General features: G+C 36.8%; 1 protein-coding gene across 2 annotated transcripts in view; it reads left to right on the top strand.

The window, feature by feature from the left end:
• Positions 1 to 21,911, top strand: part of LOC150079281 (zinc finger protein castor homolog 1-like) — a 448,513-nt gene that overhangs the window by 349,914 nt on the left and 76,688 nt on the right. For both annotated transcript variants that reach the window (XM_090383869.1, XM_090383870.1), the window contains 3 exons: positions 2,276 to 2,492; positions 16,896 to 17,033; positions 21,284 to 21,447. In XM_090383869.1, the coding sequence (XP_090239995.1) occupies positions 2,276 to 2,492; positions 16,896 to 17,033; positions 21,284 to 21,447 (519 nt within the window). The remainder of the gene's footprint in view (positions 1 to 2,275; positions 2,493 to 16,895; positions 17,034 to 21,283; positions 21,448 to 21,911) is intronic.

Genomic DNA, 21,911 nt, shown 5'->3' on the forward strand with positions numbered 1-21,911 from the left:
TGTAACCAAGTTACAAAGGAGGTTAGGCAGGCGAAGGCAGATTACAAGAAATTTTTGGCAAAGGATGCAAAGAAAAACAGCAAAGAGTTCTTTACTTATGTAAACTCTAGAAGGAAGGAGATGAAGCAGGTTGGTCCACTTGATATCGATGGTTCAACAGTTGATGATCCTGCTGTCATGTAATGCAAGCTACTACTATTACTGCTCAGGTAGCTAACAAACTAAATGAATATTTTGCATCGACATTCACACATGAGGAGTTATTCAGGGAGGGGAATGTCACAGGTGTATTCAACTCTGGCAGTAAGATAATCTTGTAATAACTGAGAGTAAAGTAGAGGAGAAATTGTTGAAGATAAACACAAGAAAGGCACCTGGGGTGGATGGAATCTATCCAGTTATATTAAAGTAGGTGGCAAAGGAAGTAAGCAAACCCTTAGCCATAATTATGAGAGCTTCCCTGGACTCAGGGGAGGTACCCATGGACTGGAGATGTGCAAATGTGACCCCAATCCACAAAGGAGGATCAAAGGGGCAGACAGGTAATTACAGACCTGTTAGTTTAACTTCTGTTCCAGGGAAATTAATGGAGGTGCTCATTAAAGAAGCATTGCAGGATCATCTAGACAAGACTTCAGTTATAGCTTGGACACAACAGGGGTTTGTTAAGGGGAAGTCTTCTCTGACTAATGTGATTAGATACTATGATATAGTCACAAAGGAACTGGATGCAAAGAATAACTTTGCATCCAGAAAAGCCTTTGATACTGTTGCACATGGAAGACTGTTGCACAAATTGGAGCAGTGTGCCATTGGAGGCAAATTGCTGCTATGGATAAAGGGATGGTTGAGTGGGAGAAGACAGAGTGGTAATCAATGGACACTGCTCTTCGTGGACTAATGTTATTAGTGGAGTCCCTCAGGGTTCGGTGTTGGTTCCATTGTTGTTTTCTGTATTTATAAATGATATTGATGATGGTATATCAGGCTTAATGTCCAAGTTTGCAGATGATATGAAGGTTGGCAGGGTTGTTAATGACACTAATGACAGTACACTGCTGCAACAGGATCTAGAAAATTTGAGCAGATGGGCTGAGAGGTGGCAAATGAAGTTTAACATTGATAAATGTAAAGAACTACATATGGGAAGCAGTAATCCCAGAGTAACATATCAACTCTGTGGTACCACACTGACAGTGGTAGAGAATGAAAAGGACCTGGGAGTAATTGTGCAGGCAGATATGAAGTTTTCTGAGCAGTGTAGGCGGTCTGCAAGAGTAGCTCATGGTGTCTTGTCAATGATATACAGGAATTTTTCTAGCAGGGATAAGGAGGTGATTATCCCCTTGTATTAGGCAATGGTCAGGCCACATCTTGAGTACTGTATACAGGTTTGGAGGCCTCATTTTAAGAAGGATGTAGAGTTGTTGGAACAGAGGGTCGCTCTTATGAAGAAAGGCTTAAATTACACCATCTGGAGACTAGACACCTGCAAGGTGATCTGATTGAGGTGTATAAAGCCTTGAATGGTTTGAGTATGCTCAATGCAGATGGGATTCTTCCTCTTGTTCAGAATAATCACCTGAGAGGGCATAAATTCAAATTGAGGCAAGACGGTTGTAGGATAGATGTACGGAAGTTTGCCTTTAGCCAGCGGGTGGTTGATTGTGGGAACAAGCTTCCATCTGTCGTAGAAGTTGATAACTTAAATAGATTCAAGGCAGAACTGACAAACATTTGGAGCTAGTGGATGGGTGAAATAAGGGGTTTTTTTTTTGCCTGATGCTATATAAGCTTGCTTTCTTGCATCATGTTCCTTTGCAAATGCTAAGAGTATTACACTCTCTGAGAATGTGCTGCTGCAGAAAACAGTCATCTAATTAATCCACAAAAGTCTTGATAGTGTGCAAGTGATCAGCTACAAGTTTTAGTCAATATTTGGGAAATTAAAATCCCCCATTATAACAGTGGAATTGTGAAATATATAACTGATTTGTATTAAGTTTAGAGTGAGATGATAATGATCCAGTAAATAGCTTATACAAAATTCTTATGTGATATAAGCACCTTCATTCCAGTAACTATTAATGTGCATTTTCTTTCTACTTCAATTACATCACAGTATTAACACGAATGGAATTTCTTTTATTATAGACATTTACTTGAGTAATACTGATTGATTTTGTCAATCACTTGGGTTATTTTATGAGAAATAATTGTACATAATTTTATTTATGAAGTAATTAATGTTTTATTCTGTTCCTTGCTTCACTAGGAAGGATGTGATAAAGTATACATCAGTACTTCTGATGTACAGATGCATGCAAATTATCATCGGAAGGATTCTGCAATTATTCAAGAGGGATTCCAAAGATACAGGGCAACAGAGAACTGTGCTACTACAACTTGTTTGTTTTTTGGGCAGCGTACCACTCATTTCCACTGCAGACGTCAAGGCTGTAGCTTCACTTTTAAAAATAAAGCGGATATGGGTAAGAAATAAAATTGTAACTTTGCCACAGTTGACTATATTGCTCTGCTTTTGTTTTCATGAATTACCATCCTTTGGAGTTGATTGACCAGAATTTTTTTCAAAAAATTCACTTCATTGTGATTTATTTTGTGAAAAATACATTTAGTCTTGGTCCTGAGTGCTAAGCATTTTCTGAAGTGTTCAGCTGATTTTCTTAGTGATCTTATAGTGCACTTCCAAGTTATATTTTCATTATATTAAATTGCACCATTACTCCTGATTTTTTGTACTTGAACTCTTTCTTTGCTACAAAGAGTCAGAAAAATTCCTGTAGTTTAAATTGCCAAATGTGTTTAACTGTTTTGATTGTGTCAGAGATTTGGTATCTTGGAGGTCCTACTGCTTAGAGAAGGAAAGGTGTGGGTGTGTTCTAGTCTCGGTTTGACCAAGACTAGAACACACCCATCTAGCTTTAACTTTCTTAAACTTGAAGGCCATCTTTAAATTTTGTTTAATCTGATATAATTTGAAGTTTGGTTTTGTCAAATCTTTTGTCAGATTCTTTGAGTAATTAGTATATAGTCTTGTGTGTGGAATAAGGAATAGCTTTTGGATGTAAATTTTGTTGCTTTGTCTGCTTCATCACATCTGTTTATTTGTGTGCCCTGTAATCAAGAAAAACTATATATCTTGTTTCTTTTTGTGAGGTTTGTTACAATCTGATGAATTTTTTGGAGAAATGGATGGGCATGAGTGTTTGTGCCTAGTAGAACTTGTAAAATGCTCAGGGAATCTGTGTATAACATCCTTTCTGATGTATTATTTTTGAAGTGGTTTAGTGCCATATGCATCACTTGTCAATTCTCCCATGTAAACACTGCACTGTTATGGCAGTTTGAACAATAATGTTATCTCTGGAAGTATCTGATATCAAACCATTTATGGATATTGGATCATAATTACAAAATTGTGCATGATATATGAGGTGTGGCAGTAAAGTTCAAAATTGGTTTTATTTTTATTCAAAGTAATCACCACTTGATTGAATGCGCTTATTACGCCTTTATAAAAGTTTTTGAAAATAGATAGTGAAGGCAACCAACGAGATGATGTACAGTTTATCGGTTACATTTTTCTTTATGACCCCAACATCCTAAAATCCCTTTCCTTTGAGAGCAGTTTTCACCTTGGAGAAAAGGTCTGCTGATGCTACATCAACAGAGTACAGTGGATGGTTGATCTGTGCAATGCCATGTTTCATCAGAAATGTCTTCACAACAAGTGCAGAATGGGCGAGGGCATTATCGTACAACAAGAACCATTTGCCATTTTCTCAAAATTGCAGCCTCACCTGGGAAATGCACTTCAATAGACTTTGAAGTACCTATATGTAGAATGCAGCACTGACTTTCTACCTTTCAGGTATAATTTCCTTTTGAATCACACCTGTTTGTTGAAAAGATGATCATCATCCTCTTAATCCTGAACTTCTGTGAACGAAACTTTTTTTGGGCCTCTGTGATGATTTTGGAGTCCACTGCATGCTCTGATGTTTCATCTCTGGATCATACTCACACCCATCTGCAGTGACAACACAGCTGAGGAAATTAGGATTGTCTTGACAAATCTGGATGAACTCTTTGAGTGATGACACTCCTCATTGTTTCTGCAACACAAATTTTGTGCGACCTTCCTTTTTCTTAAATCTTCATACAGAATTTATGAATTGTCTCCTTATTCATATCCAGTTCATCAGCCATCGTTCTGAGGGTCAAACAGCAATCTCATGCCACAATTTCCCGAACTTTTGCAACTCTGTCCTCGTTTTGTGAGGTTAATGGATGCCTACTTCTTGGCTCATCACGAACATCCCCACATTTATCTTTGAACTGCTTATACCATTCAGACACATTGGTATGACTTAATGTTTTATTGCCATATACAATTTTTAACATACCTTTCTGTTGCAGATTTTCCAGTTTAAGGCAATATTTGATATATTCATTCTTTGCTCCATTGCAAAATCACAACACAGAACATTAATGCTAATAACAAAACTGGTTGTTACTTGTGACCTGTCAGTCTACTGGACAATTTCTGTACCACCATGAGTTGGAGGAAGTTTGGACTACAACATACCACTTCCATTTATTTTCAAACTCATTGAACATGACTGCAATAGCATGGTCCAGAAACTTTATTGTATTTGCTGAAAATTAACCTTGGGTATTGTTGTTTTATCTCACTACATCGTGAAGTAAGGCACCCCTCTGGTAAGGAGACATCATAGAATAAACTGTGAGTTCTGAACTCAGAAGTATTGCAGAAAAAGAAAAAAATTTTAGAGGAATGTCAGTAGTGGTAACACCCGATAATATTCAGAACAGCTCAATCGGAATGATCTCTGGGTAGGATCTTCTGCAAATATCAGAAGAATTTAAAGATCAAGGAGTAACTAATATCAAGAGAATTTCAGCAAAGAGAAAAGGTAACATTGTACCAGCAAAGAACTTAATTCTTCTTACCTTCAGTACACCATTACCTCCAAAGACTGTTAAATCAGGGTTTATGTGCAAAATGTAATCCCAAAAACATGACAGTAATGACTGCAATGTTGCCACCTCAACTTCTGCAAGCTGTAGTGAAGCACATCCAACCTATTTAAGAACATATGGTAACCCTGGAGGCATATCTGGTGAGTATGGGCTTGGCACACTCAGGGTCCTGAGCTGGATATCATCATTCTTCTCTTTCTTAGTGATTCCCTTTTGACTCTCTCTCTCTCTTTCTTGGGATAACTCGGTAAATTTTTTTTTGGCTGGTGCTGCATAAGCCTCAGGCTTCCTTGCACCATATAGCTAATAATAATAAAAATGACAAAAAAAATAAAAACAATATAAAAGTATAAGACAGAGAACAATGTAACATAACAGGAAGCAAAGAAAAACAACCTGGCTCACCTGCTAAAGAAACCATCTTATTCTCAAATAGTAAACATGAAAAGTAGGAATACAAACTAAGATGTCCATACCTCCAAATGAATCCTTTTGACCACAAGCCAAGTATCAGCTTAACATGTTGCAACCTTAAAAGCAGGAAGGGATACAGAGATTTTCATATGTAACCATAGGTAAACTAATCTTCAAAGTGTAGGAGCTGAAGGACATAATTACATGAATTACATAACTGTATAATAATAATAACTGAACTGTTATGCGTACCATACATTTTGGAACTTTTGCAACCCCTGCAGAAGTGCAAAAAAAGGAAATGGAAGAAAGAAAGAAAGCACCTGTGAAAATACTAATGGAGGTGCCATGCAATTTATTGGATGGAATAGAAAATCTCCATGAAACTTTCCATTAGTTGGAACCTATAGTTTTTCCTCATGGCCAGTGGCTTCACCAAGTTGCTGAGAGGCAGGTGGGGTATTGCTATGAGGCTGATGCAATCATTTGGAAAGTAGGCTGTCTTGTTTCTGACGTAGAGCTTTTCTGTTTTGAGTTGCAAGTATGATATCTGTAAAATATGGTTAATCACTTGGAGGGGTTGGTCAGGGTAAAACATTTGGTACTAGTAGTAATAGTGGCATGTGATGCAAGAAAGCAAGTGTATGAGCTTATGCAACATCAGCCAAAAAAAAAAAAAAAAAAAAAATCACACCATTCCCTCCAAATGCCTGTCCAGTTCCTCCTTAAATTTATTTAACCTATCAACTTCCACAATGACAGATGGAAGTTTGTTCCAGCAATTAACCACCTGCTGGCTAAAGGCAAATTTCCACACATCTATTCTACATTTGAATTTATGCCCCCTTAGGTTTGTAATCTGAACAAGTGGAAGGATCCCATCAGAATTCAGCATGCTCAATCCATTCAAGGATTGAGCATGCTGAATGAAGGAATACTGGTGGTGAAGGGGTTGAATAAAAGGTCCTGCATGGAAGGCTGCTATATAAACTGGAAAAAATTGAGATTACTGATAAGATCCTATGCTGGGTTCTGGGCTGGCTAAAAGATAAGGGACAGGGAGTTGTCAAAATGGGCATTCTTAAGGGTGCACCAGTAACAAGTGTAGTCCTTCAGGAATTGATGTTCGATTTCCCTTCCTGTTTCTGATTTTCATAAATGATGAGGGGACGCTGTCAAAGTTTGATAGTATTATGAAGGTGGGAAAGATGGTTAACAATTAGAGGCAGGCCATGTTGCTTCGAAAATATTTGAATTTATTGTTTAATATCATCCAGAAATATGGCAAGTCTGTGCATTTTGGAAGTAGAAATCGTGGAGCCATCTATAAACTAGAGGAAAAGGAGCTAAAAGTGGGTGATTCATGGAGAAAAAAGCCTGCCTTCGGTGGTTACTTTTTGTATGATATGAAATTTTCCATGCAGTGTAAACAGGCAGCTAGGAAGGCATGTGTTGTCCTTTCCGTGATATTTATAGGACCTTTGCTAGTAGGAAGAAGGATGTCATTAGCCATCTATACAAGGCGACTGTTAGACTGAATTTGAATATTGTATTCGAATCTAAAGACTACCTAAAAAAAAAATGAGTGCAAATCAATATACATATGGAAAATGGCTTAGAAAGTGTGGGCTGCAAAGTTTGAAAACTGGATATTAAGGAGGATTTGATTGAGGTGTTATAAGGTGCTGAAGGGTTGAGTAAAATGAATTAGGAAGGACTGTTCTCCTTAATACTAAGTCTACATCATCCTTGTAGATGAGACAAAAACCAGGAGCCCCAAATGTAAAATTGCACAGAACAGCACTAGGCTGGATCTCACAGAGTTCCCCTATGGGCAGCAGGCATTAAACACTGGAATAAGTTGCCTCCCAATGTGTCAGAGGCAGTGAGTCTGGCTGAGTTCGAAGCAGGATTGGATGGGCACTTTGTGAAATGGAAATATTATGCATATTCTGTTTTGCTTTGTTTTTTGTCTCTCATTATTATTATTATTTTATTTATTTATTTATTTTTTGGCTGATGCAGGACAAGCTTTGCTTCCTTGCATCATTTGGCCTTACTAATGCCAATACTAATTTTGCCCCTGTTCCTGTTTGCAGCTTTGGGTGGTTCTCTTTGGATGTGGTATCCTTCAGTAGTCTCTTCTGTGATGATGGACAATATTGGATATTTCAGGATTAGCATGAATGAACTGTGATGTGCCACATCACTCCATATGTTGCCCAAGTGAGTGGGATTCATGTGCTCTTCAATCCATGTGGAGTTGTTGCAGTGTTTGCCCAATATAGTACTTACATTTAGATTTGTGATAACCTAGGGAGGGATGGTTGGCAGAGCTTCTAAAGAGGTTCTTAATGCCAGTAAATGTGGTTTTACTAGGCATAGAAAATGTGTCTTTTACCAGTTAGCAGATTTTATTTCTCTAGATGTGAAATTCAAAATGTCTCTGAAAATACAGTCTTATTGGATTCAGACAGAAATAAACTTGTATAGAAAAGGTATAAAAATATGAGGTTAAGGGTTGCCCTCGAACCCCATGCTACTTTAGACAGATTAACAGTATTCTCTTGCTTATGTCAGCAGTTCAGTAAATGCTCCGCAGTTGAGTGACTCTTTGTTTACTCTTTTGAGGACTTAATAGATTTTAAGATATTCATAAACAGTCTTCTTCTTTAACACAGTAGGTAAAAGCTTTCTTCCAGCCTGAATAGGTATTCTGTCATGAACTTTACTGATTGCCAGAAACTGTAGTTTTTCTCTACTTAGATGAAATGTCTGAGTCCTATCACAGTTCTCTTAGTGGATTTTTCTCCTATCAAGTGCTGCATTCCTATTTATCATACAGTCTCCTCAACTCCATGACACCGCCACCATGACAAAGGCATAGAAGTTATTTGGCTTCCCCAAGAGGATTTCTCATTTGATGTTCCTTCTCTAATTATGAGTACCAGCTATGTATCAAGTTTGGACTGAGCAGGGGAATTATATACATTTCAACAACTTTTAAGTGATGAAGAAACTGTAAAGGATATTTTTTCCTTTACCATTCCGCCTAGTTGTCACTGTTTTCCAAACCTTGCCTGAAAATCTTTTTAAGATAGACCTGTAAAATCTCCCTCTGGAAAATTTTACTCTTGAGAGTTCACTACCTTTATCATTTGAACTGGTGCAGTATGGCCTTAAACACCCATGGACCCAAACCATTCCAGTCTGACCCATTCTGTTTACTCCAGTCGAGTCTTGATCCTGTTTTTTATTATGCTTGTGAGATCATTTGAATGTGCTACTGAAGTTTGGAGTCAGTTTCACCCTACACTCTTAAAGGGGATTGAAGTGCAATGAAGGTTTTAAATTGCATGAATTTGAATATCACTCATCTGATCACCCTCAACTTTTCTATGCACTTGGCTTCCACATCTGCTTTAAAAACCAACCTTTCCATGGTACCCTTTTTTTTTTTTTTTTTTTTTGTCTCTTAAAACCCCACAAGGTAATTGACTACCCATCGTTACAGGTCCAACAAAGTCCATTCCACTGCAAACTTGCTACACCCCTTTATTATAATATTGCAGAACAGAAAAGGCTAAACAAGCCACCACTTCTATGCATAATATGATATGCTAGTAACCTAGGTTTCATTTTATATTAAGACCAAACCATGTAGTTGCAAAAAGGGTTTTAAATTCAAAAATCAAATACATAATAGAACCTTTTTTATGTAGGACAGCCTCATCCCTCCTGGGCGTACTTCTTTCAACTTCCATTAGCTGTTGGTTGGAATTTGCCTCTGTTCCTCCTGAAAAGCAGCTGTCACTGCCAGTTTGAAAGGTAGACATTTTGGACAGTTATACATAACCTATATACTGTGGTATTGCTACAGGAATCAGCAGCAGCATGATAGCTGGAAGGGCCATTCAGGACTGATTTGTGGGTAATCATGTCAAAGTTGGGCTGGTTAGCCCAGAGCTTGGACCTCAACTTCACTGTACACCTGCGGGGCACTGGATTAGGTTGCATCCAAAAGACAGTAAACTGTTATTGAACACATTTTACTTCTCTCTCATCACATATTTTTAACTATGTTGTCCAGCCATCCCATCCTTGTGGATAACTTTTTATGGTGGAGATCCCAAACTTGAAAGGTATAACAACCTATGGTACTTTTGTACCATAGGTTCTTTACCTACCGTGTGTGTGGAGTTGAAAGTTATGAAGTCGGAGGATACTTGTTGATATTCAGTTTGAATCTAGAATATTTTAAGTTCATTATCAAAATGCTCTCTCTTGGTTCTTGTTCATGAAGAGAGTGTGCCACAGGAATCACTCCTTATTGCCACTCTTTTTGCAGTCAGAATAAACTGTATATCACAAACTATTTCCAAGTACTGTAGAAACATATTTATATTCAGATGACTTCACAATATTATGTTACTAAGAGAATGTGTTCTTTTGAAGTAAAGTTATGCGTTTCAATAAACAAGGTTGAAGGAAGGATGCTAAGGAAAGCTTACAGTTTATCTCCACTGAAATATACTGTTAATACACTTCAAAAAATTTAAAATTGCACACAGATTCCAAATCACAGTTGTAAACTGTTCATTATCTGCTACTGATTCATACTTGACAATAAGCTTAACTTTCTCAAACACAACATATATTTGAACAAAATGAACATGCTGGTGGGTCCCCTCTTTGATGTTTTAGGGTACTTACTGGTACTCCTTATTTCATTTATATCAAATTTTCTTCTGGTTACAGTTAGGCTGTGGTGTTTACACATGATTCTATAGGAAAAATGAGGTTTGTAGTGGCTTGATCCAAAGCACAATTTTTTTTTTTGATTAGCATTAGAAACCTATATTTGGCTATTTCCAGTTTATGTTTAAATGCAAATGACCTCTACTTTATCTTAGCTGACATTGCAGACATCTTCCCATGCTAACTGTCCCCAAACATTACATCCTAAGTTAATAAATAAGCATAATAGTAAACAAAATCAGAGCAAACCTGATGGAATTAGTTACAGGAAGTTGTGAAATTAGAACACTACTTTGATAATATATCCCAGGACAATGATGTTGAGACCTCCATAGATTAATTGCATACCTTTCTTGAAAATTGCTTTGTCCACTGACAGAAGTTCTCTCCTTGTCTAATGCCAATATCAGCAACTACATGCAGTTCATTCTTCTATCAGTGCACAGTCTCTTCAGTTATACAGCTGTTGGTGGCACTGACTGCTGAGCAATACTGACAAGAGATTTTCTCTGTGTGATATATAGTGTTCTTTCCAAGTGATAGTTTTATTTCTAAGCACCAAAATTTTGAGCACTCTCAAGCAGTCTTTGTGAACAAGTTATAGTTGGGAAAGCAATAACAATAGTTTCTTTATATTTCTCACCCATAATTCATACACTCTTGCTGATTTGGATGATTTAGTTACTCAGTTAACAACTCCTTTTTTGTATCTTGTATAATTGGAGTGGGCATCACTCCCTGTAGGGTTACTGTAATCTTGATAAGAGAGGACAATTAATGAAAAATTTCTCAAAGCACAATTTAATGTTGTTAAACAATGACACACATACATGTATCTCTCTGTTAGATAAACATCTACAATTGACCTTTAGGTATGCTCTCCAGACTTGTTTCAATTTAACTACAGGTACTGATAACCCTCATAACATTGACCACCCCTGTGGTACGCACACCCTGGACTTACTCTCCTCCTCAAACTTAAATAAAAATAGTGTGAAAGTTACAGTTAGGCTATGGCGTTTACCTATGATTCTATAGGAAAAATGAGGTTTGTAGTGGTTTGACAAAGCTAACTGGATGAAATATCAAAAATTGGCGCATTTAGATATTCATACCATCTCATCTCTCACCATCGACTTTGTGATAAACTCTCACTCACCAGGTAATAGTAGCTGCAGAATTCACCATATCAAAATTGTCTGCCAAAACCCAGTGCCACCCAAAAATGTGATTGAATGAAGCATATAGCAATGGCAAAAAAGAGAAGAATGAATATTAGAATTTATTTTGCAAACACCCAACCACTGTTAACCTGATACAGTTTAAAAAGGCAAGCGCTAAAGCTCAGCTTTTATGGTGAATGAGTAAGAAAGAAGCATGAGCCTGATATGCATCCACTATAAACAGATCCACAGACATTGTAATAGCTTTGACTAAAATAAAAAGAATTAATGAGAAATATCCTCCTACCACTCTGGTACTGCTTCTAGTACAATTCCAGCACAATTTCAAGAGGATCAAAGAAATCCTTGATCCTCTTGAAATTGCCAATTCTTTAGGTGAAAGGTTTGAAAGCTTTCAGCTGTAACTGCATACGAGCTAACCTTTTAGTCACATAAAGTGCAGACAGAAAAATATAATTTGTATTTTAATACCACATGCCAACTTCCATATAATGTACCTCTTACTGCGACCAAGTTATGCAGTGTGCTTGCAAGATCAAAAAATAGTGCTGCAGGTCTTGATGGAGTTTATTATGCCATGTTTGATTAGTTGAGTCTCTAACTACTCTTCTACAACTATTTAATGGAATCTTTGATGAGGATTACTACACTACTAACTGATGTCATTCTATTTTATTAGCATTCCCAAAGCTATACTGATTCAACAAATTACTAACCTATAGCTTTAACTAGCTGTTTAGGAAAAACAATGGAGAAAATGTCAGGGTGACATGGTTCCTGGAGAGTGAAAACATTTTTTGTTGAAATCAGTATGGCTTTTGAAGAGCTAGGTTAACACTTGATCTTGTGGTCAAAGCTGAAGCAAACATTCAAAATGCATTTCTTGGGTACGAACACTTAATGATGATATGTTTTAACATTGAAAAAGCTTTCAACACAACTTGGCAATATTGGATAATTCATGACCTGTACGAATCTGGCCTTCAAGGTCATCTGCCAAAATTTATCTGGAACTTTTTGATCAACAGATCCTTTCCTGTACATATTCATCCTGCTTTCTTCCAAACATATGTGTGAGAAGGAGTCCCCAGGGTTGTGCTTAGGGTCATGCTCTTTGCCACTGGGATCAATTCATTTACCAAATGTATTTCTGACACACTTAAAACATATCTATACTCAGACGATTTTGCATATCCGTATTTGTAAAATGATAAGAGTTTACCTCAATATAGTACGTAGAACACTTCTGTATGATACTCTCCAGAAATTAAAACGAAAAAATCAAAAATCTTACATTAGAGTAACAAATAAATAAAAATCAATTTAACACAAATTAAATTTTAATTAATTTTCTTAAAAATAAGAAAATTAATTAAAAGAATTTAACGAAAAAATTGCAAACTGATTTCCTTCCTGAAGCTGACAACGCTTTTCAACCGTATGTCGTGATCCCAGGAATTTTCATTCCTGGGATCATGACATTGAGCATTACAGCTCTGGTTCATACTATCTAATTAACCATATTTGTACAACAAGTCTAAAGAAATTAAATCCTAGGGTAATTTCTGCTATGTCATTGGTACAGATCATTACCTGCTGCTACACATACATACCATTCATTAATTAGATCTTTATTAGACTTTAGTTTAGTTTAGTGTTACACAACAAGCAGCACCTAGGTCTCCCCAACTCTGACACATTCTCCTGTGTCATATAGAAACTCTGTAAATACCAGAAGGGTTAGGGTGCGTTAGTGATAGGTTGTGTCGTTACATTGTTCATCTAGCCTCTTAGCCAGGCAGCCTGTGGAACACCACCAACCGCTTATTTCCCATCTGTTGGTGTGTGGTGCCAGGCCAGGAAGTAGAGAGGAATAAGTACTCTTGCAGGGTAAACCCCAGGATTGCTTGAGCTTCCCAGGTAAAAATAAATAAATAAAATTGTTGGAGAAGTGCAGGAGAGAAAGACCAAGAACAGGAGAGGGAATAACAGTTACACAGGGGTAGACATCCACAAGATTGAGGTTTGGGAGCACAGTATGGCCCCCTGCCTTTAGGCAAAACTGAAGAGGGGATATTAGTAAGAAATAGGAAGGCCACACATTGTGTGAGAAGGATAGGGCCAGGTTGCCAATCCAGCAAGTGCTGGGCCTGATACAGGTCTAATTCTGCATATGGGTAGCAGTAACCCCAGAGTAACTTATCAACAGTGTGGTACTATGCTTAAGGTAGTGGAAAATGAAAAAGACCTGGGGGTAATTGTGCAGTCAGACCTGAAATTCTCTGAACAGTGGAGATATGCTGCCAGGACAGCTCACAGGGTTTTGTCAATGATATGCAGAAACATTGACTGGTGAAGGGAACAAAAGGGTGCTCTTACCTAGAAAGACTTCAGTTCTGCAAATTGCAGCATCTTGAGACTAGGCACCTGTGGGGAGATCCAATTGAGGTGTTTAAAGCCTTGAATTTCCTGCATGATGACCCACAGCAGGGCTTGAAATCTCCGACACCTTTCTTTCTAGGCTGCTGTATCTTCCAATAGAAGCAGTACAAGAATTACCTTCACCTCTGCCTGTGGCTCTAGTTATTGTATTTGTCTGTATATTTGTCGGTTTAGGCAATGGTTTAGGTCTCTATGCTCAATGTCTAGATCAATGGGAATGTGCCTGCTATTACTTGGAGAGCAGGCTTACTAACTGTACAACAAGCTCTTGTTATAGCTACTAATATTATTCTTTATATAGAGTTTACTTTTTGCTTGTTTTTATCCAATGGTGTCTTGTGAAACCATATGGTAGCTCCATAGATAATTGATAGCAATATTGTTTTATAGATCAGCATTAAAGTTATTATTTAGTCCCCAATCAGACCTGCTGATTTGGAAAATCAAACATGCATAGTTGCATATCCTCTTACAGAGTTAGTTGAGATGTGGTAAAAATGATACTTTGGTGTTAAACACCGCTCCTAGATATTTTAGTTCTTGAACCATTTTTATTGAATTACTGGATATTCTTATTAGTGGTGGTCTTCTAGGATCTAAGATACCTTTGAAAAGAGTAGTCTTAGTTTTTTTTCTGTAGATATTTTAAGCTTGTGGGTTGGCCATTTTTGCAGTGCAGAGCTGGCACAATCTTCAGTTATCCCTCTGGTGTTTCCTTTAACAAGGAGGGCAGGGTTGTCCATGAAGGCAACTTTGTTGGACTGGGATATAGGCTCATGAATTCATCAAGTACTCTGATCCAAAAATATGGACCCAATACTGGAATCCTGTGGGCAGCCTTTGGTCACAGGGTGGGTGATCTGATACTTTGTGCACACTGTGACTTGTCTATTTCAGAGGTAGTCTTTGAGACCATGGTATAGCCTTCTCAGAACACTTGGCCACCATAAGCTGTTATATGCATCTGCAAAGTCCACTGATATAGCCAGAATGTACTTTTCCTCTGTTGTTGTTGTTGTTGTTGTTATTTGGTTTTTAGGAGCATTATCAACTAAGGCCATATTGCTCCAGGAATATGCAGTGGTCATTCCCTGACCTTTCCGCATCCTCCGTATTTGGTGGTCACGGGCTCGAACCCCAGTCTAATCAAGAAGCATGTGCCACGCACTGCTGCCCACCTGGCTACGGAGGAACCCTTTTCCTCTGTGTTTTAGCTTGTGTTATTATATAATGCATTGCACCAACTGTTTAGTTGCCTAGTTTGAAACCAGATTGGTTACTGGACTGTAAGTTAGCTCAGAGTAGTAAGTTTTAAGCCTGTATAGTAGTAAGTTTTCTAATAACTTGCCTAGAATGGTAAAAGTGCTATAGGCCTCTGAGAACTTGTCTGTCATGGCTTTTTTTTGATTTTTCAGAATGAGTCTAAGATTTGCCTTCTTCCAGGTGTTCAAATATTTCTGTTGCTAAGCAGTTGTTGAACAATTCTAGTAAATGGTCTGGGTAGCTTTCAGCAAATTTTTTGATAACCTCAGTCTCCCCGAGACCATGGCCATGACATTTATTTGTCTTGGTCATCAAGTCAATTGCTGCTTTTAGTTCATCTAAGACGAAAGGTGATTCAGTGCTGTTACTGCTATATAAGTCATTATCAGGGCAGATTTGTACTTGATGAGATGTTACGACCTGCCGATCAGTTTGCAACAAGGCATCCAGCATGTTGTTTATGGTATTCTCCCAAATATGGGTTGGAGTACTATCATAACTGTAGCATTAACGATGTCACTTCTTGGCAGTATATTAGTAATGATCCGGAATAACATCTGATGCCCGCTAGGATTTTTTTACTTTTTGTCTAATCTTAGATGTACAAGTGTTCCTCAGATTTCTATAACATCTCTAAGTACATTTACTGGCCAGTTCCTTTGTGATCTCTGAAATTCCTTTCACACAGGTGAGAAAGGAATTTCAGAAGTCACAAAGGTGCGCTGATCACTGGAGATTATCAAGCTTTGGGCACCACTAGAGGATGGAGCATTTCTTTGGTTGTTTCTTTCATACTACAGTACTGCAGGTTGGAGTACTGTAGTATGAAAGAAACAACAGTACTGCAGGTTGGAGTTATAATCTGTATTGTTTCTTGGTTGGTCATTTGGGGTGTAGGTTTCTGTAGAAATCTTGATTAGACTGAGTCTCCATAGTCCAGTTAATTAAATCTAGACCCTGTGACTCACAATGTTTTACAGATTGCACTAGGGGCTTTTCATGCATCACCAGCTCAGTCTTTGTATGAAAGCACATGAACCTCTGTTACACCTTCATTGGCATGCTCTGCTATTAAATGGTCTTGGCGCATTATAGCCTTAGTAGCTAGTGCGCCAATAAAATCCAAACCAACCAACCAATCTGCTATTAAACTGTTCAGCTAAAGTGAGAAGTTTCCCACATCCCATATGACAATACCTGTTCTTACCCAAATGGAATAATTTATATCAGAATAAACCATGTAGTGTAAGCAGGGCAGCTTCATACAAACAGGCAGAGATAATCTTCTGTTGGATACCCGAGCATGCTGGAATCACAGGAAATGAACAAGCAGACTTTTCTTACAAGAATACCAGTCTCATACTATCAGACATCCAAATACCTTATACTGATTACAAATACATCACACAATGTTCCGGCGCCTCCATAGCCAGGTGAGCAGGAGTAACAGTGTGTAGCACACACTTCTTGATTAGACCGGGTTCGAGCCTATGACCACCAAATACGGAGGATGCAGAAAAGTCAGGGAATGACCACCACATATCCCTGGAGCAATATGGCCTTAGTTGCTAATGCTCCTAAAAACCAAATAACGAACAAACACAATGTTCCAGCAGAAAAAAAATGGCCATCCGTTTTGCAGTACACAAAAACCGCAAATATTTCAGATTAAATATGTCACAAGCAAGTCTAAGAGGAAATATGATGGTTGTCATATTTCCTCTTAGGTCTATCACAATAACAGAAATAAAAAATTAATATTTTTAGATTTTGGATAATTTATAATAATATGTTTCTTTTATGTAGAAAAACATAAATCCTATCACATCAAGGATGAACAGTTGAACAGAGATGGCTTTAAAAAGTTTATGAAGCATGAACACTGCCCTTTTGAAAATTGCAGATTTTCTCGTGTGTGTAATCATATCCATTGTATTAGGCCTGGTGAGTATATGTTGGCTAATTTCTCTTTAAAAATTGATTTATGTTAATAAAAGTTTTACTTTTAGCCTATTTTTATTATGTTGGATATTTCATTGTGTGAAAAATAATGGCTGAGTTCAGGAGTCACCCTATCTAAGGTACATGCAAAAAATAAGTTCATAAAAATGGTCACAGTTATGGTGTCAAACTTTTTATTTCAGTTTTATTCAAACATTGTTTTGTAAGTAAGGAGATAACAGTGAGAGAGATCCCTTAAATTCTATTCCTGGAAGCCTCTGGGGAAAGCAGAAGATAGCAAGGTACGTTTGAAAGGGTTGGTTATGAAGGATTTAAAGGCTGGAAATTAAGGCTTCCTCAAGATACCTCACTCCTGGGGAGAGCAGGACAGTATGTAAGCATTTTAGCTACATTCACAAATTGACACAGTATCAGCAAATGCTGTGCTTGAGCTTTAAAGGCTGGTAGGTAGACTATATGGCAATGAAAGTTTCACAAGCCAGCAGTTGAGAAACCATAAATATTGCGCATTCAGACAGAAGCAGCATAATCTCTATAATTGCAGTTCCTCATGATCTTTACATTCTCATCCACTCACCTCACTCCTCCCTACACAGGCAAATCTGGTATAAGCCAGGTTATCTAATGATCTATTTAGAGGACTAAGTAATTTTTTTTGAGTCATATTCACAAATGCATATATCACCTATTAGTTTCAGCATATCCACAATGAAAAGTCTATCTACATGGAACAACTCGACACCCATTGAACATATTTTATTTTGGTTCTTTTAGAAAGATCTGTACTTATTATATGCAAATTGGAGGAATAATGGGCAGCATGTGGATGCACAGAAATGAAATACTCAGTTTATGTATCATGCATCTACTCTTCAAAAAAAAAAAAAAAGCAGCCACTGCTTTTTGAAAAGTTTGAGTGTGGTTTCTTGTTATTCGTTTATTGAATATGTAAATTAAAAATTATTTCTCTTTGTTTATTCTATTAATTGCAGAAGGTCTGTGAAATATGTATTTAAATTTTTTTATTAAAATCAGCAAAGTATATTATAAAAGTTATTAATATTATGTTGTGCAGTATATTTGGTGAAGTGAAAACAATATTATTAATTAGTGAAAATGTAATTGTTTATTTACTTTTCACTTCTGTTAATCACATAAAATGGAAAAATTCAATTAATTTGAGAAAAAAAATCAAATGCAGCTGAAATTGTAAGGCAATACGTACATTACTTAATGTTATACAGTAGAACTTCGGTTATATGGAATAATTTGAAAGGCTGGTTCTTCTTCTTTTTTACTGTCTAACGAAGGACCCTTATAATGTTACCCGGTTGTCTGTCTGTCTGTCACAGCATTGTATCCCTGGAACCACTCAACCTATTGACTTGAAATTTTGCATGGGTTTGTACATCATGTGGGCCAACATAACACCATATTGATCGCTATTGACAAAAATTTGTCTGAGAAATGGGGGACAAAAATGTTGACAACCTATAGCTTATTATAGACCATTGGAAAGAGCTCAACAAGTAGGTTTAAAATATTTTTAAAATTAAAAATGGTGGCACCAGAGAGGAAAATGCGAGTAATTTTTGTGTCCCCCCTTCTATTTCCATCGCTAATAGAACTAAAAATTTAAAAATCACAGTAGCTATGCATTATTCAATGCTTATCAAGGGAAAACTATTCTGATTGAAATCTATCATTTACTTTTTTGTGTTAAAATTAAAAAACCTATTTTTTTATTACACTTTGATAGCGTGCTTCTTTGTACTAAGTAACTCTCCTATTGGTGAGTTACTTCGTACAAAGAAGGTTGCTAAATGGTCATTTATAAATTTTGTGAGGAGAAGTGTTTTTTAACAATTTTCAAAGCTGGCGTTGTCCTGGCAAAGAGATACTCAGAGAGCCGGTGTTGAGGCAGCAGCAGTGGTGGTGGGGAGGAACCTGCATGGGGTCTTGCATGGCCCTCACCTGCCAGTTGCTTCTCCAGGAAGAAGTCAGAGTCGCTTCTCCCACCCTTGTCATTCACAACAACTGGAAAGACTCAAATAGACAACATTTTCGTTAGCTCCTCAGTTTTAGGCCAAGCCAGGGTATTAGAAACTTTTTTTCAGTTACCGTAAAGCTCTCTATTTGAGATACTACACTAACGACCATTCGTGACTACAGACCCTTCATCCTGAGTGCCTGGCACTCAATAGTTGAACGATAAGTGATAGAATTTAGTCATTCGCTTTTGTGAACCCAATTTTCCATGACATATTTTGTTCTCTTTATTTCATATTATGTTTGGTTTAGCTCCAGATTCAGTGAGAATAATATTAGCCCGAAACTGTGCGATTTATTATTTTTCTCAGTTTTTTATGGTAAGATGTCAAAAAAAGAAACAGCACTGAAATGGCAGAACACCAGGAAGAATATGATATAATTAATCAAATTGGTATTATTAAGGAACTTGAGAGATTTCGCAGCTTTAAAAAAAAAGTCACAACAAACGAAACAAAAAATTGATCGAATATTATTTTAAAAAAATTATTTAAGAGGACTAATGTTATAGTGGTCCTCAGGGTTCGGTGTTGGGCCCATTGTTGTTTCGTATATTTGTCAATGATATTGATGAAGGTATATCAAGCTTAATGTCAAAGCTTGCAAATGATACAAAGGTTGGCAGGGTTGTTAATAACAGTAATGACAGTATGCTGCTGCAACAGGATCTGGAAAAGTTGGGCAGATGGGCTCAGAAGTGGCAACTGAAGTTTAACATTGACAAATGCAAAGTACTGCATACGGGTAGCAGTAACCCAAGGGAAATGTACCAACTGGGTGGTGTTACACTCAGATATGAAATTTTCTGAGCAGTGCAGACAGGCTGCCAGAGTAGGTCATGGGGTCTTGTCAATGATATACAGGAATAAGGAGGTGATTATCGCCTTGTATAAGGCAATGGTCAGGCCACACCTTGAGTACTGCGTATAGGTCTGGAAGCCTCATTTTAGGAAGGATGTAGAGTTACTAGAATGATTACAGAGAAGGGCAACAAAAAGAAATGAAGGGAACAAAGGGAACTATTCATGAAGAAAGGCTTAAGTTCTGCAAACTGCAGCTTCTGGAGACTAGGCACCTGCAGGGCAATCTGATTGGGGTGTATAAGGCTTTGAATGGATTGAGTAGGCTCATTGCTGATGGAATTCTTCCTCTTGCTCAGATTACAAACCTGAGGGGGCATAGATTCAAACTGAAGAAAGACAGTTGTAGAATAGATGTGCGGAAGTTTGCCTTTAGCCAGCGGGTAGTTGATTGCTGGAACAAACTTCCATCTGTTGTTGTTGTTTTGGAAGTTCATAGCTTAAATAAATTAAAGGCAGAACTAGATGAACATTTGGAACAACTGGATCAGTGAAATGGGAAGGGTTTTTATTTTGGCTGATGCTGTACATAAGCTTGCTTTCTTGCATCATTTGCCTCTACTAATGCTAAGTATATAAAAGCTGATATAACAGAAATTATAAAGAATAGTATAAAAATCTGGAGCAAAATGAAATTAGGAGATCAGTTCAAAATCAAAACCTCTTAAATGTTAATAGGAAATACTATATATTATACTCTCATCACTGTCTTGGAATTGTTACATCAGGTCAAAACTCTTCTCTATGATTTGAACATAGAGTTTTCAAGCTAGACAGTGCTTTTGATGGTATTAGTTAATTTCTGGGGGTAATAGAAAATTCATTGCGTTGTGATTTATTATGTAATTGAAGGCAATTGAATATAATAGCAGAAGCCCTAGGCTTCTAGTAACAAGGATTCTGCTATAAACTGTTACATTCAATTGTTTTTATAGGCTTTTATTATGGAAATTTCCAAGTTCATATCTTTTTTGTTTGTAGAAATCCTATATTTATTATTAGTATTTCAAACTGATATTATTTTATTGCTTTAATTTTGAACTTTTATCATCAAAATTGATATATTCCAGAAATATACTGACCATCTCTGTAAATTTTCCTGACAGTAAACATATTCAAGTGCTAGAATTGTACCAGAAATATAAATATCCCTGATTATATATCTAATAACAAACTGAGATATATTATTATTTCATCTGAATAATATCAAGTGTTATTGTAGTTTTATTAACGGATAGATGAGAAATAAAGTTTATGGTAACATCAAAAAAGGAAAATATATTAATTAAATGAATTATCATCATATGCTTTTTTTTTATCCAGGGTGTACTTATGTTCTTCATTCAAGTGGTCAGCTGTATTCCCATAAGCGTAAACATGAAAGGCGAGAAACTGAATTGGCATATCGTAAATTTAAGTTGGCGCAGAGCATGATGAAAGTACTTTCTGAGACTGGTAATTTTCCTGCGCCTGTTATTTCAGAGCAGGTAAGTTATGGAAATTCCAGTTTGGAACAATAAAATGAAAATTAACATAATCAAAAGAGAATCTGAATATAATATATAAATATGTAAGTAATGCTACATAAATCAAATAGCATTTTATAATGTTAACCACCTTTTTTTTCCCAAAAAAAGTATGCAAACATATATTTCAAGAAAATAAAAATTTCCCAGAAACATATGCTAATATTTGTAGTTTAAATATTACTTATATAACACAGTTCTGATGGCAGTGCAGTGAACAAGAAAAAGGTTTTCTTTGTGTTTAGTGTCGAATCTCTTTTTTGATTATTACACAAGTGAAAGTACACAGACTTACCTTGATGTTAGTTGCAAATTTTGTGTAGTTTAAAATAAATAAATAAATAATAATAATAAAAAACTAACCCCCTCCTCACTTGGGTGTCCATCTAGCTGACCTTTGAATTTCCCCAAACTGTCAGCCTCAG

Source organism: Mastigoproctus giganteus, chromosome 10 (assembly GCF_048544385.1).
Source record: "Mastigoproctus giganteus isolate SK-2022 chromosome 10, ASM4854438v1, whole genome shotgun sequence".
Lineage (NCBI taxonomy): Eukaryota > Metazoa > Arthropoda > Arachnida > Uropygi > Thelyphonidae > Mastigoproctus > Mastigoproctus giganteus.